Source organism: Microcaecilia unicolor, chromosome 2 (assembly GCF_901765095.1).
Source record: "Microcaecilia unicolor chromosome 2, aMicUni1.1, whole genome shotgun sequence".
Taxonomy (NCBI): Eukaryota; Metazoa; Chordata; class Amphibia; order Gymnophiona; family Siphonopidae; genus Microcaecilia; species Microcaecilia unicolor.
Window position 1 is genome coordinate 589026525 of NC_044032.1, and position 27125 is coordinate 589053649.

The window sequence follows — 27125 nt, forward strand, 5'->3', positions numbered from 1 at the left end:
GCGTGCTGAGACAGCTAAATTCACTTTGCTAGTGCTGACAAAACAGCATCTTTCATTTCCTACAGCAACTCAGCACCTCAAGAGCTCTTTAGCACCCCAGGCCAAGAGTCACTGGAAACTGAATGTTTTCATGATAAGGAAAGAGAAAAAGATATAGAACCCATCAGAAAAACAAAACAAAACAGGGTTTTCTCTTTGAATTCTTGAGTGCTGTTTTTGCATGGAAGAAGTCTCAGTGGAAAAGGAAACAGCTGTTATGGGGCACAAGAAACTTATTATAGGAGCTGCCATCATTTATTTCTCATTTTGGTTTTGGTAATTTTTTAGGTAGAGAAAACATCATGAGGCGTTGTATTTTACACAATGTAACCGTCTGCTGTGCTGAGAAAATGTCTGTGAAATCACTAGGATGATACATGGTTAGATCCTAATCTAAAGCCTTATAAGAGAGAGTGATTTAGAATCGGTGCAGATCTCTAGGAGCGTAATATAGAACCCGGGGGTTAAGGTGTAAGTTATTTCCCTTTATTAAGCTAATATTTTCTTTTACTGATTTTTTAAATTCAAGTGGGATTTTGCTTGAATGCCAAGCCTCTTCCTAGAATGCTAACCCAGATGGGAGAGCCATGTACATTGAGACCAAGTCTGCCATCTTGGAACGGGCAGCATGTACTCCAAGAAGCGTATCACTTCATGGATGTTTCTCCACCCTGAGATACAGAAAGTTAGTGTCAGGTGGAGCTGGAAGGGCCTTGGTAGAGACGGGATGCATGAAGACTCATTCAGAGGGAGACCATTAAAAGACTTCACGTTAACTATGAACAGTCAGAGAAAATAAGGAGCAAACCTTCCCCTTGGTATTTAGAACAAATGAGTACCAAAAAATGTGACTGTTGTAAGTTTGAGAGAAAATGGCAAAACTCTATGTGAAATAGATGATAAAATTGTATGGAAACAAGCAATTAATTCTTATAAAAAAAGAACTTCTTGACACAAGGAAATCATATTATTCCTCCTTAATAGGGCTTTGTTTCAATTGGTTAATAGCTTAACTAACTCATCAAAATCCATGACTTCTATTGAATACCCTAGTGCAAATGTTTTAGATGATTATTTTTATAATAAGATTGTTATGCTGCATAACTCTTTTTCTCAGGATCGAATCAACTGTATTGATGTAATTTTAATGTTAGACAATAAGATTCTATCTTGTCCAGTAGAAAGATAGATCTTGGACCATATTTGACACAATTTCTATGGGAAAGGTGAGTTGCCTGCTCTCTTGGACTGTGAAATCTTTTTGTTCTCTTGATTGCTGCCCAAATACGCTATTGAATCAGCCTCCATTAACGATTCTTCACTGGATCACAATACTTATGAATTGTATGTTGCAAGTCAGGTTTTTATTTAGAATCATTAGGCAGGGTACTTTTAACCTCTAATCCGAAGTCGTCCAATCTGGATCTGGTTGAACAATCTACATGTAGGCCAATCAAACATATAAACGGCGAGTGACCATACTCACTCGCAAATGCGCAGTAGGCTTCCCTCTCTGTCCCGCCCCCGCGTCAATACGTGATGACGGGGGGGGGGGGGGGGGACAGAGAGGGAAACTGTGCAAAGGGGCGGGAACTGCCGAGGTCGCCACCGCTCCCCCCCCGAGGTCGCCACCGCTCCCCCCCCCGAGGTCGCCGCCACTGGTACCCCCTCCCCGGAGTTGCCGCCGCCGCCACCCTTCCACTCGGCCCGTCTCTTTGCTATTCAACTTACATCTCTGGAGCAGGCAGATCAGCTGAGCTGCCGTTGGCCTTCCTTCCCTGCCTGTGTCCCGCCCTCGCCGACGTTGCATCACACGAGGGCGGGACACAGGCTGAGAAGGAAGGCCGACGGGAGCTCAGCTGATCTGCCTGCTCCGGAGATGTAAGTTGAATAGCGAAGAGATGGGGCGGCGGCCGGCGGCGACCTGGGGGGGGTACCGGCAGCGGCGACCTCAGGGGGAGGGGGCAGCGGCGACCCAATAGCCCGTTTTAACGGGCTCAACGGCTAGTATATATAATATTCTACTGCTTGCCAAATTAGCAGAATCTTTGGTTGCTAAACAGTTGATGGAATATTTGAATACATTTTACGTTTTGAATTCCTTTTGACATGGTTCCAGGAGCTTGCATAGCACTGAAACAATTCTTCTTGCTATGGTTTCTAATGACAAGACAAACTGTGTTATTGCAGTTTGATTTGTCTGCTGCATTTGATAGGGTGGACCATGAACTTCTCTTCCTTAGACTGAACAACTTTGGAATGGGTGGAACAGTTCTAGAGTGGTTTAGAAAGTTTTTGATTAACCGTTCTTATGCGGTGAAAAGAAAAGGTATGTTTTTACATTTTTGGCATCCACTATGTGGGGTACTCCAGGGCTCTCCCTTGTTCCCCATTTTGTTTAGTAATGTATTCTTTGGACACAGTGTTGTTGGACAAGGGTGAGAACCTGTAATCATATGCTGATATTTTTATAATTATGACCATACCAATGGATATGACCTTATTACAATCAAAAGTTTTATCCTGCGTTAACAAGGCGGAATCTTGGTGTAATCAAAACTCAAGTTAAAGTCATCTAAAACAGCAAATTTATGGTTGGGAAATGGATGGCAAAAAGTTCCAGCTATTATTTGTTTGAATAATAATGAGGTCCTCAATATTGTAAACATCTAAAATTTTGGGTTTCATATTAGATTCAGCTCTGACCTTTGAAGCCCAAATTAATAATTTATATAAGAAGTATTTTTTTTTTTTTTAATTAAGGCAACTGAAGACTATTTGTTCTGACTTCCATGGAAGCCAATTTGCATGGTTCAGGCTTTGGTTATATCTCAGTTGTGCTATTCTAACTCCTTATATTCTGGGATTTCAGATATTCTCATGAAAAGTTTACAAATTTTGTATAATACGGATGTTAGATTGATTTTTGGAAAGAAAAGATTTGATCTTGTTTCTCTATTGTTGGTTTCCTTTCACTGGCGTATTAAAACACAAATCTTGTTTAAATTAGCTTGCTTTGTGTTTAACATTTTAAATGGTTTAGTTCCAGAAAGTTTGCCTCAGTTACTGGTGTTTTCAGTTCAAAAGATTCCTATCTGTTAATATTTCTATCTTTTAAGAGTGTTCAGTGTAAAAAGATAATGGTATCGCATTTTTCAGATATAGCTGTAGCAATCTGGAATGAGCTTCCTTTACTGGTGAAGAAACTGACCTCTTATTATGTTTTTTTTATAGAAGTCTTAACTTATCTTTTCCAACAGTTTTTGAATTAAGGTCAATTTTTGTATTTTTTAAATTTAATTTATGTAATTGTAGTTCAGTATTTTATTATGAAGTACATGAAGTACTCTGGACTCTGTGGGGGAGAAAGCAGTCTATAAGTATAGGGTTAGATTAGATTAGACTCTTGCATGTGTTCATAGTGAGACCTGAGGAAATATCCAACTGCTCAAATTACAAAGTGCCTGTGGGACAGGCCACACTAGAAGTGGCAGTGTTACCTTGGCTCCCTTACCCAGTTGTTAAAGACTTCACAACTGCTTGGACTCAGCTATCCATCTTGCCAGAGAAGTTAAGAAAGGAATTGGTTCCAGAGATCTTACCGGACGGCCCAGACTTATATGTAGAGAACTCTAGAGTGCCTAAACCTCAATGGCAACATTGGTTAGAAAAGTCCTGTTATACTAGAAGTTTAGGGTCTGTAGTAGATGGGGACCCTGACACAGAGGAAGGGTTACCATATTTGCGGAGACAAAAAAAGAGGACACAAAAAATAAAAATGGTTGCTACCTCTGCTAAAAAATATTTAATCTTAGCAAATATGGGACAATATTTACCATTCCAAAACATCTAGATTTGAGTTTAACTGAGTCTAAGCCCAAGCCTACTTATCAGAAATGCAGATATCCCTCAACAACTTTGGCTGGTTTCTGAGATATATGTGAAAATCTTTGGATGGCATATGCTTAAAGTTGTGCTACATGAACAAAATTCCTTTGACAGATTCAACCAGCTGGGAAAGAGAGGAAATCAGCCATGCCTTTCTCTCTCTTTAGCACCCCTATGTATCCAGACTGACTAATAGGCCAGAGATGGTTTCTCTCATTATGTGGGTAGGTGTGTTGGTCATAGACACATAAAAGAAAAAGAGGATATTTTCCTAAAATTAAAAACAAAACAAAACTGGAGGACATATCTGAAGAAGTCCAAAAGGAGGACATGCCTTCTACAAAAGGATGTGTGTTAACCCTATCCCAGATCCTTAGATAGCCTACTTGAGTGTGTGTATGTGTTGGGGGGGGGGGGGGGGAGGTTGGAAATCCTGGGAATTTAAACAGAACCCAAAGGGAAGATGAATCCTTTAGGAAGGCCTGAGCTAAGGTGCCAGCAGTAGATGGGGAAACCTGTAGGCACCCAAGACCTCTGTAAGGCAGGTCTCCAATATTACATAATGAAACATGATTTAGTATATAGGGTAGCGAAGGGAACCCTACAAGGGGAAGAGGTAGAACAATTGTTAGTACCTGAGCCTTATCGTAGACAAGTCATATAGCTGGCCTACAGTCATTTGCTAGGGGCCACATGGGGGAAGAGGAAAACTGGGAGCACATCAAGGTCCAATTTGTTTGGCCAGGGACATATTAATAGGTATAAATGTACTGCCAATTACACCCGACCTGCCAACTGAACACTTCTGCAAGGGTTCCATCTGCCTCTTTTGTGTCTATGCCCATCATCCAGACCCCATGTGAAAGAGTGGCCATGGATTTCATGGGGCCATTAGAGAGAACCACATGAGGTAACAAATATATTCTAGTCACCCTGGATTATGCAACCCACTATTCAGAAATCATTGCACTATGCAATATGAAAAGCACCACAGTAGCGAATGCTCTATGGGAAATCTTTTCACAAATGGGAATACCCAGGGAGATCCTTACAGACCAGGAAACACCCTTTGTGTCATGGGTCATGAAACAAGTATGTGCACTGCTGAAAATAAAGATGCTTTGAACTTCTGTGGATCAGACTGGTGGCCTTGAGAGGTTCAATAAAACCCTTAAGCAGATGGTGAAGAAGTTTGCTGCCGAGGATGGGAAAAATTGGGATACTCTACTCTCCTATTTATTGTCTGCCATCTGGGAAGTGCCCCAAAATTCAAAAAGGATTTATTCATTTGAGTTACTCTATGGATGGTGACCCAGGGGATCCCGGATGTTGTAAAAGAAACCACAGAAAGAGCCTAGTCCAAGTCAAAACCTGGTAGACCCCCTCTCCTCTTTTCTATCTACACTTCTTCCCTTGGTTCATTAATCTCATCCCATGGCTTTTCCTACCATCTCTATGCTGATGACTCCCAAATCTACCTTTCTACCCCTGATATCTCACCTTGCATCCAAACCAAAGTTTCAGCGTGCTTGTCTGACATTGCTGTCTGGATGTCTCAACGCCACCTGAAATTAAATATGACCAAAACCGAGCTTCTCATTTTCCCCCCCAAACCCACCTCCCCGCTCCCCCCGTTTTCTATTTCTGTTGATGGCTCTCTCATTCTCCCTATCTCCTCAGCTCGAAACCTTGGGGTCATCTTTGACTCTTCTCTCTCCTTCTCTGCTCACATCCAGCAGATTGCCAAGACCTGTTGTTTCTTTCTTTACAACATCCATAAAATCCGCCCCTTTCTTTCCGAGCACTCTACCAAAACCCTCATCCACACCCTTGTCACCTCTCATTTAGACTACTGCAATCTGCTTCTTGCTGGCCTCCCATTTAGTCAACTCTCCCCTCTCCAGTTGGTTCAAAACTCTGCTGCCCGTCTCGTCTTCCGCCAGGGTCGCTTTACTCATACTACCCCTCTCCTCAAGACCCTTCACTGGCTCCCTATCCGTTTTCGCATCCTGTTCAAACTTCTTCTACTAACCTATAAATGTACTCACTCTGCTGCTCCCCAGTATCTCTCCACAGTCGTCCTTCCCTACACCCCTTCCCGTGCACTCTGCTCCATGGATAAATCCTTCTTATCTGTTCCCTTCTCCACTACTGCCAACTCCAGACTTCGCGCCTTCTGTCTCGCTGCACCCTACGCCTGGAATAAACTTCCTGAGCCCCTACATCTTGCCCCATCCTTGGCCACCTTTAAATCTAGACTGAAAGCCCACCTCTAACATTGCTTTTGACTCGTAACTACTTGTAACCACTTGCCTCCACCTACCCTCCTCTCTTCCTTCCCGTTCACATTAATTGATTTGATTTGCTTACTTTATTTTTTGTCTATTAGATTGTAAGCTCTTTGAGCAGGGACTGTCTTTCTTCTATGTTTGTGCAGCGCTGCATATGCCTTGTAGCGCTGTAGAAATGCTAAATAGTAGTAGTAGTAGTAATATTACAAATGCAGGAATGGCTGAAGAAAGCAAGGGAGGCTGCAAAACTCTGCCTAGAGAAGGACCATTTTTCTATCGGTAGGTTTTACAAAACCTCTTGTGGTAAAGTCATGCTCTTCAATTTGGATGTCACATCCAAAAACTGGATTTGCGTGTGTGAACAGGTAGCCGTAAATTGGATCCTGGGATGACAGGCGTTCAACCATGCTAAAAAACCAATTATCGGTGTATCGTCATCTACCCATAGCATGAAAGGGAAATGAGACATGATATACCGCCTTTCTGAGGTTTTTTGCAACTACATTCAAAGCAGTTTACATATATTCAGGTACTTATTTTGTACTAGGGGTAATGGAGGGTTAAGTGACTTGCCCAGAGTCACAAGGAGCTGCAGTGGGAATTGAACTCAGTTCCTCAGGATCAAAGTCCACTGCACTAACCACTAGGCTACTCAAATATCATCAACATATCTTCACCATAAAAAAATATTGGAGCTGTATGGGGATCGGGTTAACCATCTATCCTCAAATGCTGCCATAAACAGATTTGCTATAGACAGAGCAAATGTGGCACCCATGGCCACTCTAGATGTTTACAGATAAATTAAATTTGGAGCATAAAAAAATTCTCACAAAGGGCTAATCTGGTTAGGGAATACACGAAAGAGGTGGGAACATCATGTGGTCTGGGTCTGGATTTCAAGATGTTGTTTACAAGATGTGGTAAACAACATGTTGAAATCCAGACCTAATGGTCAGGCCGCCCTTGGTAAGAGATCTACCTGTACCAGAAATACTTTTCAAGGGTGATGAAAGAAATCTCGGTGACCCTGGAAGATGTACTAAGCCAAATAGACTAGCTAAAGAGTGATAAGTCACCTGGAATGGATGGTATACACCCCAGGGTAATGAAAGAACTCAAACATGAAATTGATGATATGTTGTTAGTGATCTGTAACCTGTCATTAAAATTGTCCATAGTACTTAAAGACTGGAGGGTGGCCAATGTAATACCAATTTTTAAAATGGGTTCCAGGGGTTATACAGAAAATTACAGATCGGTAAGCCCGACTTCACTGCCGGTCAAAACAGTGGAAACTATTATAAAGAATAAAATTATGGAACACATAGATAAACATAGTTTAATGTGACAGAGTCAACATGGGTTCAGCCAAGAAAAGTCTTGCCTCACCAATTTGCTTCATTTCTTTGAAGATATGAACAAACATGTGGATAAAGGTGAGCCAGCTGATGTAGTGTATCTAGATTTTCAGAAAGCTTTTGACAAAGTTCCTCATGAAAGACTCTTGAAAAAACTAAAAAGTCACAGGATAGGAGGCAATGTCCGTCTGTGGATTAGGAACTGGTTATTGCACAGAAAACAGAGGGTAGGGTTAAATGGCCATTTTTCTCAACGGAGGAGGGTGAGTAGAGCAGTGCTGCAGGGATCTGTACTGAGACCAGTGCTATTTAACATATTTACAAATGATCTGGAAATCGGAATGATGAGTGAGGTGATTAAGGGGTCCTTTTACCAAGCTGCAGGAAAAAAGTCCCTGATCTAGCAGCGGGGGCCTTTTTTCCAACGTGCCAGGGCCCTTGTTACCGCAGCGGGTAAAAAGCCCCCAGACAAACATGGCCATGTGATAAGAGAACTCTTACCATGTGGTCATATGGGGGAGCCCTTATCATTGAGGTGTGATAAGGGCTTCCACGGTAACCTGGCAGTAACAGGGAAGCATGTGGTGATGCCCGATTAATGCCGCGCAAAACATTTCTGGGGGTTTACTTTTTCCAGTATAGTACAGACAGAGAGGGTAATACAGTATACAATCAGAGAAACCAAAAGAAAAAAAGCAACACTGGGCCTTCAAGAATGAGACAACAGGAGTACTTTATTAGCCAAAGATCCGACACGGGCCGTGTTTCGGCGCCAAACAGGCGCCTGCCTCAGGGGTCAAATTGTAGATATAGCGATCGTACAGAGTTCAAGTTGTAAGTGCCTGAGCAGAAGCTCCTGCGGCCATTTTCCTCTCTGCTTTTGTAGTTTACAGGATTAGCAATGAATTTAGGGCTGCAGGAGAGAAGCTGAATATTTGACTCTGGCTTAAACCTGTACATTAACGGAAGAAAGAAATGCACATACTAGTGAAAATATCACAAAGAAGAGGGGGTGGAAGTTTTTGACAGAGCAAGGAGGTTTGATTGAGGTTCTCTCAATCTTCCAACCTCCTTGGCTGAGAGAGTCCGTTCTAGACCAGTCTCGGCTTTATCCGTTTTAGTATTGAATTGATGATCGGTCAGAAATAATGGTCTCTCTGGGACTGTCTGAAAGAGCAGTAAAAGGCTCCGCCCCTAACTTTTTCCCCCAGAAATGGCGAACGCTCGGGGTGGAACTACTGCCGGCGGCCGCTTTGGGCCAGCAGTAGTCCTGATTTAGCATTTGGTAAGCCCGTGTTGGGTTTACCAATGCTTTGTAAAAGATCCCCTAAATTTGCAGATGACACAAAACTATTCAAAGTTGCCAAAACACATGTGGATTGTGAAAACTTGCAGGAAGACCTTAGTAAACTGGAAGATGGAATGTAATGTGGACAAATATAAACTGATGCACATTGGGAAGAAAGGTCTGGAGTCAGCACTCAAGAAAAAGATCTAGGTGTCATTGTAAACAATACGCTGAAATCTTCTGCTCTGTGTGTGGTGGTGGTGGCCAAAAAAACAAACAGGATGCTAGGAGTTATTAGGAAAGGAATGCAAAATAAGACCAAGATTATTATAACATCTCTATATCACTCTATGGTGCGACCTAATCTTGAGTATTGTGTTCAGTTCTTGTCGCTGTATTTCAAAAAGATATAGAGGAATTAGAAAAGGTTCAAAGAAGAGCAACCAACTTATAAAGGGACTGGAACTCCTCCCATAAAGAGGTTAGGGCTCTTCGGCTTGGAAAAGAGATGGCTGAGTGGAATATGATTGAGGTCTATAAAATCCTGAGTGGTGCAGAACGGGTATAAGTGAGTCAATTTATCACTCTTTCAAAAAGAACAAAGACTAGGGGACACAATGAAATTACATGGAAATACTTTTAAAACAAATAAGAGGAAATATTTTTTCACTCAAAGAATAGTTAAGCTCTGGAACTCATTGCTGGAGGATGTGGTAACAGCGGTTAGCATATCTAGGTTTAAAAAAAGGTTTGGACAAGTTCCTGGAGAAAAAGTCCATAGTCTGTTATTGAAATGGACATGGGGGAAAACACTGCTTGCCCTGGGATTGGTAGCATGGAATGTTGCCACTAATTGGGCTTCTGCCAGATACTTGTGATCTGGATTAGCATTGGTCTGACCCAGTATGGCTATTCTTATGCTCTTATGTTACAATTTACTGAGGTGACCATTCACCCTGGTTATGGATCACCAGCCTCTCAAGTAGCTGGCCTGCCACGAGGAAGCTAATGATCAGATTATGTGATGGTTCTGATTTTCTAGCCCTTCCAATATGAGATATTGCATCAGAATGCTGACTTCCTTTCTTGGGAGGTGCCCCGGCAGATGGAAGAGCTCAATAGGGCATAGTTTAATGGAGGGGGAAGGTATGTGAGAGAATGAATAAGGGCCACTGCTAAGTTCCACAGTACACAATAAAAGGGCAAGATTCAACCAGGGCAGATAAAAACCTAGACTAGAAATAGGTTAGGGAGGCCCTGGGAAGACAGGAGCAGTCCTTAAGCTGAGGTTCTTTTCTTGACTCATTCTGAAGATCCTGATCTAGTGGGCCCTGGAGCCAGTCCTGTGTTTGGCTGTGGCTGTTTTGAAACTACTGCACACTATGTTTGGGTCTAGGCAGAAGCCAGCCCTAGGAAAGGCTTCTCCCCTGTTTTGCAAGAGACTTTTATGGCACAATATTAAGCCTGTGATGCAACAGGCTTCTGTATATTTGAATGCTGTAAGTAAAGAGGTTTTCTATTTTCTTTTACACCTTGTCTGGCTGTGAGGCCCTGCAGCCGGCTCATGCTTAAGCTACTACATGGCCTCTTCAAACATTTACTAGGGCTGAGTGCCCAGATTTATACTAATAATTTCATTAAAATCCTAAATTTAGGAGTATAAAAAATGGGTGGCAACAGGGGCAGATTTAGGGTGGGGGGAAAAAAAAGCTTAGCACTGATTATAAGCACTAGGCTTATAAATTAGGGTCATAAATCTAGGCCTAGCTGTATAAACTAACTAGTCAATATTCTGCTGGCAGACTTCTACAATCTGTGCCCTGATCATGGCTGAATAGATTTGGATGGTTTGGAGTGGAACTTTTCAGAGGCTTTGATGACAACTTCAGAAGTTTTAGAACAAGGACAGTGCTGGACAGACTTCTATGGTCTACGTCTTGAAAATGACAAGGACAAATCAAGATCAGGTATACATATGAAGCAGGGGCGTAGCTAGACCGGCGGGAGGGGGGTCCAGAGCCCACGGTGAGGGGCACATTTTAGCCCCCCCCCCCCCCCGGCGCCGTGGTATCCCATAGCCTGTTAAGTGCTGAATATCACACTTAAATGGATATGGTATAGCCAGCTCCAAAATCCTGGAAAATCAGGGGGTCTTTTACTAAGGCACACTGGCGTTTTTAGCACACGCTAAAAATAGTCGTGCGCTAAATGCTAGAGATGCCAATGTATTCCTATGGGCATCTTTAGCGTTTAGTGCATACCTATTTTTAAAAACGCCAGCGTGCCTAATTAAAAGACCCCATCAGTGCCAGAGCTGGACATGGCCTGGCATTGAATTTCTGGGTATCACACTGGCAGCGGTCAGCATTCACTGAATATCAACCCCTCAGCCTTTTCTGGATATTAGGCCCATTTGGTTTGACTTTCTGGCTACACCAAGAACACCAGTGAACATGAACCACATGCCCTGTTATACAAAGCGTTCAATATAAGGTAGCTTTGTGGAAGTCCTGGTAAACTGCAGTAGGAGGAACAGTCCAAGGTTTATTAATTTTCAGCGGCTGCATTTCAGTCATCATTTGGATATATTTTCTACTGAAGTGGTCTGGAGCTTGGTTCTAAAACTTTTTTTTCATCATCATCATCAAAAATACATTTTTAGGTTCATGGATTCGGGTTTATCCAGATGAAACTTCTCAACTGAGATGTTGTAAATTTCTTTCTTGTTCATACTGTGCTTTCCTAGTGTGTGCTTAATTAGGTTTCAGTGCAATTGATCTCTTTTATTTCATCCTCAATGATTATGGTTTTTCTGGGTGGGTTAGCTCTGCTGACTCTGGATTCTGGCACATTATAGGGTGCCTAGGCTCTGAGACTTTTAAGTGAGTTATTGCCTTTCTGGCAAAAATATGGATTGTACCTGTGTTTCTCCAAATGGAATCTGTCTTTTAAAAATGTTTCTATGTTCTCTCATATTTTTCTCTAACTCACTTCCCCAGTTTTGCTGAGGATATTTTAAGAAAATTTGACAATGACTGTACCTAATTCTCAATGGAAAGTATATGCACACTTTCTCTTTGAAAATTGCCACAGGCACAAAGTACCTAATTTTTGTGTGTGGTATAATAAAAGCCTTGTGATATAAAAGAAAAATCTAGGAATAATACTCCAAATTTATCTTTTGGGGCTTTAAGTTTGATAAGTAAGATTCTGGGTAGTTTTGGACTTCCACAGAAAGGAGGATAACAATTTGCCAACTTGTTTGAAAAAGGTAGAATGAAAAAGTGCAGGAATCATGCCAAGTATGAAATTTATTTTTGGGGTGACCATCATTTTTATAGTTTCAAGTCTACCCCACCATGCGAGGTGGGGATGCCAGGTCAAAAGAAGATTTTTAAGAAATGTTAATATATTGTCACTATTATATTTTATGGTCTTTTGTATAATGTAAGTCAATATCAAAATATTTAATTTTTTTAGGTGACCAAACTAAATCATAAGGCCAAATTAAATCAGGTGTTGCATGTACATTCAAGGGAAGTACCTCAGTTTTAGATTGATTAATTTTGTAACCGGAGAATAAAGAAAAAGTATGGATAAGGGAAAAAAAGTGAGGGTAGTGAGGTATTGGGATTGGAAATATATAAAAGTACATTATCAACATATGCAGAGACTTTAAAGTGCATGTCCTGACAAATTAAAGCGGAGATATTTGAGTGAGAATTAACAGCTATTGGAAGTGGTTCCAAGGCTATATTGAACAAATATGGAGATAGAGGACATCTTTGTTGTGTACCTCTGTTAAGAGTAATGTAATCAGAGAAATGGTTATTAGCAATAATTCTAGCTGTGGGATTAGTGTACAGGACTTATTAACTTTGTTAATAAATTCTAATGGAGCCCCAAACCACTGTAAAGCTGTAAAGAGGTAAGACCATTCCACCCTTAATAAAGAAACTTAAACAGAGAATGTGAAATATTGCACCCATTTAACACTTTCCTCCAGATTCTGTATAGTTGCCCAAATTTGGACACAGATCCCACATCCATGCATAAACTAATAAGTCAATTATGTACTAACAATCAGTTATTGGAGTTAACAAGCATTTAATTGGCAGTAATTAGGAGGTAAGTACAAATATGCCCTACTGCCTATTCTAGGAGGAGTAGCCTAGTGGTTAGTGCAGTGGACTTTGATCCTGGGGAACTGAGTTCAATTCCCACTGCAGCTCCTTGTGACTCTGGGCAAGTCACTTAACCCTCCATTGCCCCTGGTACAAAAATAAGTACCTGAATATATGTAAACTGCTTTGAATGTAGTTGCAAAAACCTCAGAAAGGTGGTATATCTTTTCCCCTTTCCCTTATGACATCACAATATCAGAAGTGAGCCAAGTATCAGGCAATCAAGCCATTGTGACATCACTGATGAGGTTGGCTCTTATTGGTGGAATGAGTGGAGAAGTAGCCTAGTGGTTAGTGCAGTGGACTTTGATCCTGAGGAACTGAGTTTGATTCCCACTGCAGCTCCTTGTGACTCTGGGCAAGCCACTTAACCCTCCATTGCCCCTGGTACAAAATAAATACCTGAATATATGTAAACTGCTTTGAATGTAGTTGCAAAAACCTCAGAAAGGTGGTATATCCCTTTCCCTCCCTATAACATGTGCACCTAAATTTCATAGCATGCAATTCCAAAGGGGTGAGGGCATGAATGGGTCAGGTGTGTTCCCAGAATTTAGGCATGATGTTATAGAATACCTGGATTAGTGTGCGTAACTGTCATCAGTTGGGCACCAGCATTTACACCAGTTTTTGGCAGGTATACATGCTCACGCACAAAGTTAGGCGTGAAATGTGTGCTAAGCTAGTATTCTATAAAGGAAGCTCCATGCAGAGCAGCTTTTACAGAAGAGTAGCTTAGCACAGTTCATCCTGGTGCCTAACTTTGGATACCATTTATTCAATCTAGCACTTTCAGTAATTTCTGATGCTCATATACTGCTAACTTGTGCTAGCGTTCTATAAGAACACTTAAGGGTGGAAGTGCTACTATAGAGTAACCTCACAGCCTGCTTAATGTGAGTGACTACATTGTAGCACCGAGTTCTAGAAGTGCTCTCGAAAATTAGGCACCTGCATTTATGTACCCCTTGTGCACATAAATGTATACAATACTAGGACTTATGCTGCAAGAATGTACATTTACCCACAAAAGTGCCAGGAGGGCACCAAAGCACTATTATATTATATATCACTTATATACCGCAAATACTTTTACTAGATCAATGCATGGTTTACAATAATAATGACTAGTCATCATTCAGGATAATCTGCCTATGACGGAGAACTCGAACGCCGAACGGAAGAACACAAGATGTGAAGAAAAAAGTGGGATGTTTGACCATGGAAACCAAAGACTGGAGAGATGAATTCTTCAAAGTAAATGTTTATTGATAAAAACATAAGGGTCCATTTGCTAAGCTGCACTAAAAAGTGGCCTTTGCTATCAGCAGCGCAGGGCTTTCCCGTGCGCTGAGGCCACTTCTAACGTAGCTGTAAAATGGCTGTATTTCCCATTTTTTGTATTAATGGCCAAACGCTAATTTCCCAATTAGTGCATAGCCACTAGTGCAGGAGCCCTTATCGCCACCTATTTACTAGGCAGTAAAGGCTCTTGTGCTAACCAGATGCTAATCAGTTAACATGCGGTGATGCAGCTGTGCTAGTTGATTACCACTGGACATGCCTACTACCCACCCTGAAAGATGCCCCCAGTGCCAAAAATATTTTCTATTTTTTAACATGTGGATAGCATGAACCGAACACAAAACTACCGCAGGATGCCTGAGCATGCCCCATGTTAGTGCGTACCACAGCTTAGTACAAGGGCTCCATAATGTTCAATAAGAAACATAGAAACATGACGGCAGATAAAGTTCAAAAGGCCCATCCAGTGTGCCCATCCTGTGTAATTTTGGATATTTACTTATACCAAGGATTATTGGGGAACGTTGGTGTGTATTATCATCCTCAGTAACCAGCAACTATTTCTTTCCTAAGGGATTCCACATGCCTGTCCCATGCTTTCTTAAACTCTGACACAGACCCTGCCTCCATGCATCCACCACCCTTTCCGTGAAAGAATGTTTTCTTAGATTCCTTCTTAACTTCATCATATGCCTCATTCCAGAGTTTTCCTTCATTTGAAAAAGGCTCACCTCCTATACATTAATGCCACTCAGGTATTTAGATGTCTCTATCATATCACTTCTCTCCCGTCTCTCTTCCAGTGTAAACATGTTGAGGTCCCTAAGCCTGTCTCTATAAGTTTTATGACCGAGACCACTTACCAATTTTGTAGCCGCCCTCTGGACCAATTCCATCCTATTTATATCCTTCCACAGGTGCTGTCTCCAGAATTGTACACAGTACTCTAAATGGGGCCTCACCAGAGACTTATACAAGGGCACTATCACCTCTTTTTTCCTGCTTGTCATCCCTCTCCTTATGCAGCCAAGCATTCTTCTGGTTTTGACCATTGCTTTTTCTACCTGTTTGCTCTTCTTTCGTACACGGAAGCACTTCACTCCCTATATTGTACCGTTCTCCTGGATTCTTATAACTCAAGTGGATGACCCTGCATTCTTAGCATTAAATATTAGTTGCCAATTATCAGACCATTCTTCAAGCTTCGCTAGATCCTTCCTCATTCTATCCACACCCTCCAGGGTGTCCACCCTATTACAGAGTCTTGTATCATCCGCAAAGAGACAAACCTTACCAGACAGCCCTTCCGCAATGTCATTCACAAAGATGTTAAAGAGAGCCGGCCCGAGGACCAACTCCTGTGGTACACCACTGATAACATCCTTTTCCTCTGAGCAAGCTGCATTTACAACTAACCCCTGTCTCCTTCCATTTAACCAGTTTTTAATCCAGTCAGTCACTTTAGGTTCCATACCAAGGGCACTCAGTTTATTTATCAGTCGCCTATGTGGAACCATGTCAAAGGCTTTGCTAAGTGTTTAAAGACTTCTAAAAAATTGTATAATTATTTATAGATTTGTTTTCTTCTGGCAAGGCATTCCAAATTTGGGTGGCTTGATAGGACAAAATCTACATTAATACTGTTCTATACCTCACCTGTTTTGGACCAGTTTCCAAGTTTATTTCCATTTAATACCCCACCTAAGGGAAAGACCTTCTAAGCAGTTTCCATCAATATTTCTAGAAAAGTCAGAAGAAAAAGTTAACAGTTCCAAAGAAGAAAACAAAAGCAGGAAAGTGCTGGTCACACAGATCTCAACCTGTTTGTGTAACATCAGTGCCCCCAAACTTATGGCAAATCAGGCTTGAGATTGTGATAAATTAATAGCATCACAAAACAGATATGCTTTACGGTGGGCCTTAAATTGAGAAAGTGATGCTTCTAACTGTAAAGAAGCAAAAAGTACATTTCACAGTGTTGGACAGAGTTGTTAAAAGTACTAGGTGAAAGTACTTAAGTAAAAGTAAAAATAAATATATATTTTAATACTTAAGTACATGTAAAAAATACTGTGAAGAACATATTATATAAGTGAAAGTAAAAAAGTTATTGCCTAATATAATACTTTTTGTGTAAAAAGTAAAAGTAACACAACTACAATGAATGTAACTATTAATATTTTTACCCCAACTACTTTATTACCCTACAATTCAATCCACTTTGCTTTTAGTAAAACTAAATTGTGTTCAACAACAGCACTAGTAGAATCTCTGAAAACGTGACTTCCATATAGCAAAGAATATTTTATCATCATTATTGCCATTATTACCTTCATTAGAAATAATGCTGTTTAACTCATCACTTGGACCTTCATATTTAACTTCATTATCATCATCATGCTGTCCAAGTAGGCTTTCACAAAGTTGGAATCATTGTCTATTGTTGTTCTAACAATTTTTCATCTGATGGAAAACTCTGAATATCTTCGAGAATTGATGCAAGAATGACAAATGTGTGGGAGCCCTTCAGTCTTAAGGACTGACAAGCAGACTTAATCCCTAAAGACTCTTATCAACCCAGTAGACAGTTACCCTAATGTAAAATTTCCCATGAGATGGCGAATAGTCTGTTGTGGTAGAGACATATATCTTTCACCAAGAATTATTACCAGTTTCAACTTCATCTCCAATTTAAAGTAACTCAGTTCATCACTGTTCTGTTTGGCTGGAGGACACTAACCAGTTCAACAGACACAGGCAACTCCACTATTCCTATAGGTTAAATTCACTGTATAGCAAAATTTAAGATGAGATGAACACTTTTGCTGACAAGATTTGCAATAGCAAGCCATTTGGTCATGGGAGGAGCCAGCATTTGTAGTGCACTGGTCCCCCTGACATGCCAGGACAGCAACCGGGCACCCTAGGGGGTACTGCAGTGGACTTCATAAATTGCTCCCAGGAACATAGCTCCCTTACCTTGTGTGCTGAGCCCCCCCAAACCCACTACCCACAACTGTACACCACTACCATAGCCCTTAAGGGTGAAGGGGGGCACCTATATATGGATATAGTAGGTTTGTGGTGGGTTTTGGAGAGCTCGCTGTTCCCTCCACAAATGTAACAGGTAGGGGGGGTATGGGCCTGGGTCTGGGTCTGCCTGTCTGAAGTGCACTGCAGTACCCACTAAACTGCTCCAGGGACCTGTATGCACTGTCATGGACCTGAGTATGACATCTAAGGCTGGCATGATATATTTTTAAATATGTTTTTTTGAGGGTGGGAGGGGTTAGTGACCACTGGGGGAGTAACAGGAGGTCATTCCTGATTCTTTCCAGTGGTCATCTGGTCATTTCATAGTCATAAGAAAAACAGGTGCGGGTGAAAATGTCCTTGTTTTTTTTGATTATGGGTCAAGGATGTCCAAGTCTTAGGCACGCCCAAGTCCCGCCTTCGCTACACCTCCGATATGCCCCCTTCAAATTTGGCCGTTGATGCGACGGAGTACAGTTGGGGACGTCCTAAATCGGGTTTCAATTATATCGATTTGGACGTCCCAGGGAGAAGAATGTCCATGTTCTGATTTATGTCGAAAGATGGACGTCCTTCTCTTTCGAAAATGAGCCCCCTTGTGTATCTGGATTTTCAAAAGGCGTTTGACAAAGTACCTCATGAAAGACTCCAGAGGAAATTGCAGAGTCATGGGATAGGAGGTAGTGTCCTGCTTTTTAACATATTTATTAATGACCTGGAGATGGGAGTAACAAGTGAAGTAATTAAATTTGCTGATGACACAAAGTTATTCAAAGTTGTTAAATTGCAAAAGGATTGTGAAAAATTATAAGAGGACCTTACGAGACTGGAAAACAGGACATCTAAATGGCAGATGACGTTTAATGTGAGCAAGTGCAAAGTGATGCATGTGGAAAAGAGGAACCCGAATTATTGCTATGAAATGCAAGGTTCCATGTTAAGAGTCACAGACCACACCCCCCCTCAGCCACCGACAGAAGGACAGACATATATTCACTTTACACACATACCCAGAAGCAGATCTGTAACAACTTTCTGTTTAAGTGCTGTAAATTTGTAATAAGCCAATTTCTATATAAAATACCTTTTTCTAAGCCACACCCATTTGTTGTCTTATTGTGCTACAACCCCACTGCCTCTGAGAAGTGGACCTGGGACCACAAAAAAAGAAACCAAGTACAAGACTAGAAATGAAGCTTACACATGGAGATGGAGTATAAGGTATAAGCAAACAAAAAAAAATACAATGGACTAGGAAAATAAATATTGATTGTTGTCAAATTACAATATCCAACTTGTTTAAAGGTGCCTGACCATATAATATGAGAAACATGTTCTGGAATAACACGCACAATTGGTATAGAGCATTAATGAAAGGGGGTGTACACATGAGTGGAACAGAATACTGTAACTTATGCATTTCCCTGCTGCATTTATATGTCCGCAGTTATATCAGATAGTGTAATTGTGGGCATGTAAATGTTAGGTGCGGTGATGCTGGGGTATGCTAACATTCTATAATACAGAGGTTTCAACCCAGTCCTCGGGGCACACTCAGCCAGTCAGGTTTTCAGGATATCCCCATTGAATTCAATTAGGCCCTTTCCACATTTGCCATTAAATGCGCAAGTTTTGCATGCTAAGTTGTATTACCGGTTAGCATGGGTGTGCACAAATAGCTCACACTAATTCCACCATTAACTGCTTAATTCATTTTGGGATCAATATTCAGCTGAGTGTTTTGCTCACCACCAATGGTGTTATTCCTGGATTTTCAAAGCTGGGACGTGTGGGCTTTCGATTTGAATATCTGATTATTTTTAAGCCGGCTAACACATAGCTGCTTAAGGCGATATTCATCACTTAAGTGGTGTAGGAGCAATGCAAGCACTATTATGAGCACTATGCCCATCTTTCCATGTGACTTTATGGAAACATATATGGACTCATACATATATGGCATAATCCAGCATTAACAACCTGATTACAATATGCAAACTCAGACATTTAATTTATAAAGCCTCTAGAGCAATGTAGAGACATCAAGTCTAACAGAACAACAACCCCTGTTTACTGTACAAAGCTGCTGATAAAGGTCACAGTGTTATTAGCATTGACACAGGTTGTTATCAGAATTGATGTCAATGCTAGCAGGCTGTTATCAGAATTGGCAGTGCAGGACTTTGGAGCCACAGTGTCTGGTCACCATGTACTTGTTTATGTTATCCAAGGACAGAAAGTATGTCAGCAGTACAGATAAGGCTCTTGATTTCTCTTTATAAAGAGAGCTCTTGTCAGAGTTAGAGGCTGCTGTGCCAACATCATCCCTGAGGAGCAGCCCTGCATTGGACTCACCTGACCATCTGAGGGACACGCTGATATCTGAAGGACTATATCAGGTTGTATATGTGCCATGTATCCTTGTATCAGTGCTCTGGGATTTAGAGTGACTCTTTGTACTTCAGAGTCTAGCTAGGGATTTACATGTGTTTACCCCAAGCTATTTCTGTAATTGAATTGTCTTTGTCTTTATTCTTGTTCTTATTATATTATTTATTGCTATCATAAATAAAATAATACTCTATTTTTATAATATTTGGGTGTGGAGTTAGTTCCTTTTATTATTTTGGCACAGCAGGCTTGGATCTAAGGATAAGGGGCAACACATTTACTCCTGACACTGTCCTTACTAATGTTAGTTTTGTTTGGAACCCATTTCTGTCATAATTTACACTGTCAGGTACCCCAATAACACCCCAAAAAATGCTGTTTTGCGCCCACAGTGGCCATGGGTTACCACAGAAAAATAGGACAGACATATATATGCTGTCCCATTTATCCACTATCCCTGGCCACTTAAGTGCTGCCAAGTGCTGACTCTGCCCTGGGTTGCCCCCCGAGATAGCCAGCTTTGTGTTGAGCACTAACCATGATATTTAGCGGCACTTAGCTGGTTAAGCGCCACTGAATATTAGCAGATAGCCCCGATCATGTAATTTAACAAGTCAGCAGCTGGCTAAATCGTTTGGACCCTTTATATTTATGTTTAGAAGAAGGACCTCAAGACTAAGCAATTAACTTCTCAAATAGCCATATTTTTAACAGTTGTCAGAAATAGTTGGTTCCACAAGGTACACTTCCTTATGGAAACCAAATGATGATCATGAGCACTTGGATAGATGCTATACAACTTCAGCTAACAGAAGTTTTTGAAATACAGAGCATTCATCTTTTACCTTTGGGGCTATTTCTGAGTACTTCTCAGTCAGTGATTGACATATAGTACTAGTTAATTGAAGCATTAGAAGTAAAGGTATATTACAGATCATATTGCATACTTACTCTTGCTAAGCTAGTTCCAGTTGGAACTTTGTATGGGACATACTTCCTGTAGATGTGTCCAACTCTAGAGCATGGAACATCAAACATGCTACCTCCGCACATCCACACCTAAGAAGAATGAAAACCAATATAAATGGTGAATTATTGCTTCTCCCCTTCCATAGGACCAAGAAATGTAGCCATTTTTTTAATAGCCAGGGACAAGTTGAGGCACCAATGGGCTCTGGGTACATAAACAAATGGATTCCCCTCACTTGCAATTTCCTTTAAGAAAATACCATACATTTTGATAAATTTTAGGGGGTAATGTTCAGCCACAGTGGTCACCATTTGTGCTGGCCACCGCAGTTATTTTATACCTGGATATTCAGTGCTGGCAGCTGGCACTGAATATCTGAGTATAATTTGGCTACCAGCACTTATTTGTGTACTAGAGATGATCAGGCTGCTCCTTAGATAAGTAACTGTATAAAGTTAGGAAAGTCTTTTTGCTGTCCTAACTTTATCCAGGCAAAAATCACTGCTAACTAGGTAAGTGGAAACTCTGCCTAGGCTCTACCCTGGTATTATCTAGAAAAGATACTGCCAAGGCTATCTGTCTGGATTTTTAGTGGTATTATCTTGATAATGCCTGAAGATCTAGGAATGGACCTGGTGAGTGGGACTTATTGACCACTAAATATTAGTGATAGCCAAGCAAATGAAAAATATATAGGGACCCTTTTACCAAACTGCAATAAAAAGTGGCCTTAGTGCACCTTTACATGGGTCATTCACATGTGCTAAGGCCATTTTTACCACAGGGGTAATATGGCCATGTGCTAATTTTACCATTAGTGCATGGCCTAAAGTGAGCCCTTACTGCTACCCATTATGTAGGCAGTAAGGGCTCATGCGCTAAGCACGCACTAGTCAGCACATGGAAATGTAGTTGTACAGAACACACCCATTCTCCACCCATAGACCCACCCCAACACTAAAAAACTATATATTTTTTAACACATGGGTAGTGTGCGCCAGTCCCAGGATGCCTGAACACATCCCGTGGTAAGGCATTATAAGCTGCGGTAAGCACACATTAGTGCTTACTGCAGTTTAGTAAAAGCATTCCATAGACTTTTAAACACTGGTTCATTATTATTTTATCAGAGGATTATTTATATTTTATTATTATTATTATACTTGCAACATTTTTCTGGTTGCCAGTTATACAAATTCATTAATGATGGTGATGTCGATCAACTAAAAAATGTCATTTTCAATTGATATTAATGTCAAACCATTAAGACATTGTTCTTGCATTGCTGAATATAAAAATCTTATTAGTCAATGAGTTACCTGAATGCAAATATATAGATACAACTTTTAAATAAATTTTCAAGTGGTTCATCAATAATCCTAGCAACATAGCATATTGTACTAGTCTGCTTATATCGAGTGTGGAATACATATAAATTGAAAATAGTTTTTTTTTTTTTGGGGGGGGGGGGGGGGCGAAGATAGCATCCTAGGGAGTGGTTGTATCAGTTCGTGCTCTGTGCTGGTATTTAACATGGAGAAACAGAAAGGACAGGGGTGTGAGGTTTCATCTGATCCACTGCAGATACAGAAGTTACAGAGGCCTACTATTGTCAAAGAGCTGCCCTCTGCTCTAATTCCTCAGGTGCCGAATACTACTCCCTGTCCGCCACGGCCCTCCCAAAGCAGCGGTGGTGGCTGGTCGGCACACACAGTGGATTAAACAGGCTGTCTTTGAGCGGCCCTGCCGGGGCTTTTCTTCTGCTGCATCCACCTCCTGTGATGTCACTTCTTGTAGGCAGATGCAGCGTAACAGAGGAAATTCCCCAACGGGGCTGGCCAAAGGTAACCTGTTTACAGCGCTGCCTCTGCTGGTCAGATGCTGCCACTGCAGCTGCTCTGGGAGGGTCGCAGAGAGAAGGAAGGGGATGGGGGAGGAGGAGGAGGACACAGATGCTAGACCCGCAAGGAGGAATGCTGGACTGACCCAGATCAGAAAGGGAGGTGGAAAGTGGGCAGAGAGTCTTTGCCGATGGAGAGAGGGAGAGATAGACACCAGACAACAGCGGATGGGGAGGGGATTCAGGGTGCAAGAAGGAAAGATGCTGGCCCCATGGTGGGTGGGTAGGTAGGTAGGTGGGGCGGCAGGTGTAGTGGGGGAGAAAGAAGGAGAAATACTGGCCCCATAGGTGAAGGGGTGGCAGGACAGAGAGGGGAAGAAATGATGTTGCTGGGTAGGGGGTGCAGGAGGAAAGAGAGAGAAGGAAGAAGTTGGATATGGGTGAGGACAGGGACAGAGACACAGAGAATGATGCTGGGCATGGAAGGAGCATAGGGATAGGGAGAGGGACAGACAGGGGCAAAGCTGGACACAGGAGGAGAATAGGGAGAGGGACACAGAGGGGAGATGCTGGATAGGATGGATAAGAAATGCAGAGAAAAGATGGATGGTGGACATAGAGAGAGAAGAAATGTCAAAAGGACAGAGACCTTGGAAAGAGAGTTAAGAAAAAATACAAAAGCAGAAAACAGACACTTGGACCAAGGCAATGCTGGGACAACAAAGGTAGAAAAATTAAAATATTTTTCTAAATTTATTAATTGTAAGGTGTCAGCTTTTGGGAAATGTGCATATCTGATATCTTGCATTTCCATTTCTATTGCTATGAAAGATTTTCTGTATATGTCTTGGAATATGTTCAGTGGCGTAGGAAGGGTGGGGCGGTCCGCCCCGGGTGCACGCCACTGGGGGGGGGGGGGGGGTGTGGGCTCTGCTGGTTCCCTGCTCCCTCTGCCCCGGAACAGGAACTGTTTCGGGGCAGAGAGAGCAGGGAACCAGCGGAGCCGACGCAGCTCCCAGCGACGTGCAGTCGGGACAGATCGGCCCTCCCGCCCACTCCCCGCTTTCCTATGCTAGTAAGAATGCACTCCAGGGGGGGTGCATGCTGAGGGGGGGGGGGGGTTGTGCCATGCTGCACCTGGGGGGGGGGGGGGGTGCAGCGGCGACCCGGCCCAGGTGTCAGCCGCCCTCGCTACAGCATTGAATATGTTTGCTTTTGGTAGGGTTGTTTATTGGAGCTCTGAAAGAGTCCCCCCCATCCCTAGTATCTTGGGAGAAATGGAGTTATAAGGAACACATTTAAATTTTTCCTCCCAGGGGTTCACTGTATTCTATATACGCCACTGCACTAAGTAGCATCCCCTTCCATTGGCAGAGGGAGATGACATTAATAAGACATCATCTCCTTGTTGGTGCTGTGGCAGAGGTTTGTCAAGAGTTGAGCCAGGAGGTGGAGTGGGTGGGTGGGTCTAGGATGTGTGATAGGGCATTACTGGGTGTGTGGCTGGGCAGAGTGGGGCAGAGCTGGGGGTGTGGCTTAAATCTCCCTCTAATACATCAGGCCCCCTTGGCAGCTTGTGCTCATTAGTTAGAAAAGTCACCTGTTGTTTTTGGGGAGGTCTAGATGCAACTGTTTCTCCGCCAGAAGAGTTATTGTTATGGCTGGGTGAGCAGACAGCTTCTCCCAATCTTGCTGTGGATTGTACAAGATTAGTGAGCTCAGTACCCCAGAACCTGAAAGGATGTATTGGTGTCAGAGGAGCTTCCCTGTCTTGTTAGAGAGCCTGTGAAGTAGTGGGTAGACTCAGCAGCTAGAACATAGCAAGGAAGCTTGCAGCAACAACAGATAAGGGGAGCTCTGTGACGATTTATTGTTATTTTTGGGGTGTTTATTTTAATCCAGAAATTTGTATTGAATTTTTAGGAAAACATTACAAAAGGGAAATAACAAAGAAAGGCGTCCTTAAAAGAGGATAGAAATACCACTAATCAAATACACTGCATCATCTTATACAATAAAGATACAAATTAGGAAGAGAAAAAGAAAAAGCAAAAAAAGTCAAGTCAGTCAAGTCAAAAACACTGAGAATAGAGAGTTAAATATCTAAATTATTGGTTAATAGCCTACTATGAAGAAATCATATTTTGCAAATAATCATCAATAGGAGACCACAGTTTCTTTTTAACAGGGAGGAAACCATATTTCCCTGCCACAGCTAACTCTAGTTTTTGGTGTTATAACACTGAGTTCCACCAAAAATGCACATTTAACAGGTTAGCAGTTTTCCAGTTAGCTAGGATAGTAATCTGTGCTATAGTGAGAAGAGCATTAAAAAGTTTTGCATCAGTGCTAGATAAGGCTACAGAAGGAGAATATGATTTAAAGACCACAATGGAGAAAGAGAAATCATAATCTAGGTGAAATATAGATTGAATTACAGACCATATTTATGTCCAAAAAGACTGAACTAAAGGGCATTCAAATAACATATGCAGTAAAGTTCCTGTAGAACTCTTACAATGCCAACATTTATTATTTGTAGATACACCTGCATTACAAAGTTTATTCGGAGTCCAAATGGATCTGTGATATAAGAAATAAATAGATTGTTGTGATGATGCTGATGTTAAAGGCCTCATTGCAGAGAGCCAAAAGGAACTCCAGACTTCTTCAGATAAATTGTGGCCAACATCTATTTCCCATACTGAGCGAAGAGACGAATTAGTATGTAACGTTTTCGAGAGCAATAGCTTATAGAGAGCTGAGGCAGTATGTCCAGAGATAAGCAATGTCTCAGCAAGAGAAAATATAGAGGGTTCCTCTAAGGAGAATTTTTGAATAGAATCCTTCTTGAAGAGGCAATATTGGAGTTGCATCCATTTAAATACGTTTGTTTCTTTCAACTGATATTTTTGTTGTAATAAAGTAAAGGATAACATCGCTTTATCTTCCATAAGAATATCCTGCAGTATTCGTATGCCTTTATCAATTCATTCTTTCCATAGAAAAGGAGTTTTATTAATCTTTATAGAAGGATTGAACCATAACGAAGCAGAGGTAGTTGTATGCATTGGATGTTGCAGTGTGGAATCCAACTCTTTTAAACACTGGATAGAACACCGGAGAATGGGATTCAAACATTTGTTAGGAAGTGCCGAAGCAGTCAAAAGAGATTGTGGTAACAATGGAGAAACAAAGGACTCCTCAATGTTTAACCATAGTGGTTTATATCTGGACTTAATCTAGCTTATTTTCGAAAGGGAAGGACACCCATCTTCTGACACAAATCGGGAGATGGGCGTCCTTCTCCCAAGGTCGCCCAAATCGGCATAATCGACAGCTGATTTTTTTGTGTCCTCAACTGCTTTCCATCGCGGGGACAACCAATGTTTATGGGGGCGTGTCGGCAGTGTACCGAAGGCGGGACGGGAGCGTGGTTAAGAGATGAGCGTCCTCGGCTGATAATGGAAAAAAGAAGGGCATCCCTCATGAGCATTTGGACGACTTTACTTGGTCCCTTTTTTTCACGACCAAGTCTCGAAAAGGTGCCCGAATTGACCAGATGACCACAGGCGGGAATCGAGGATGACCTCCCCTTACTCCCCCAGTGGTCATCAACCCCCTCCCACCCTAAAAAAAAATTAAAAAATCATTTTTTCCAGCCTTTATGCCAGCCTCAAATGTCATACCCAGCTCCATCACAGCAGTATGCAGGTCCCTGGAGCAGTTTTTAGTGGTGGTAAATGTGAGCCCTCCAAAACCCACCTGAAACCCACCCGAAACCCACTGTACCCACATCTAGGTGCCCCCCTTCATCCCTAAGGGCTATGGTAGTGTTGTACAGTTGTGGGTAGTGGGTGTTGGAGGGGGGTTTGTGGGGCTCAGCACCCAAGGTAAGGGACTATGCACCTGGGAGCAATTTGTGAAGTCCACTGCAGTGCCCCCTAGGGTGTCCAGTTGTTGTCCTGGCATGTGAGGAGGACCAGTGCACTATGAATGCTGGCTCCTCCCATGACCAAAGGGCTTGGATTTGGTCATTTTTTAGATGGGCATCCTCGGTTTCCATTATGGCCGAAAACCGGGGACGACCATCTCTAAGGTCGACCATCTCAACATTTAGGTCGACCATCTCTAAGTTCGACCTAAATGTTGAGATTTGGGTGTCCCCAACCGTATTATTGAAACAAAAGATGGACATCCATTTTGTTTCGATAATACGGGTTTCCCCGCCCCTTCGCTGGAACATCCTTAGAGATGGACGCCCTTGGAGATGGTCGTCCCTGTTCAATTATGCCCCTCAATGTGAAACCAAAAACATGTTGTAGTACAAAAGCCTTATGATAACAAAGAAAATCAGGAAACATAATACCACCCTGTGCGTTAAGATTTTTAAGTTTCTATAGTGCTATTCTAGGCTGCTTGTTTTTCCAAAGAAATTGAGTTAATAATTTGTCCAATGTGACATAAAAGGAAAGTGGAAACTCACTGGGATCATACTTAATATAAAGGTAATCTTGGGAGTAATCATCATTTTG

The 27125-nt window shown here is 41.8% G+C and overlaps 1 protein-coding gene across 1 annotated transcript in view; it reads right to left on the minus strand.

Annotated features, from left to right (window-relative positions):
- GALNTL6 (polypeptide N-acetylgalactosaminyltransferase like 6) overlaps positions 1 to 27125 on the minus strand; it is a 1035585-nt gene that overhangs the window by 88010 nt on the left and 920450 nt on the right. Inside the window, exon 8 of the mRNA XM_030192221.1 lies at positions 20732 to 20839. Coding sequence (XP_030048081.1) covers positions 20732 to 20839 — 108 coding nt within the window. The remainder of the gene's footprint in view (positions 1 to 20731; positions 20840 to 27125) is intronic.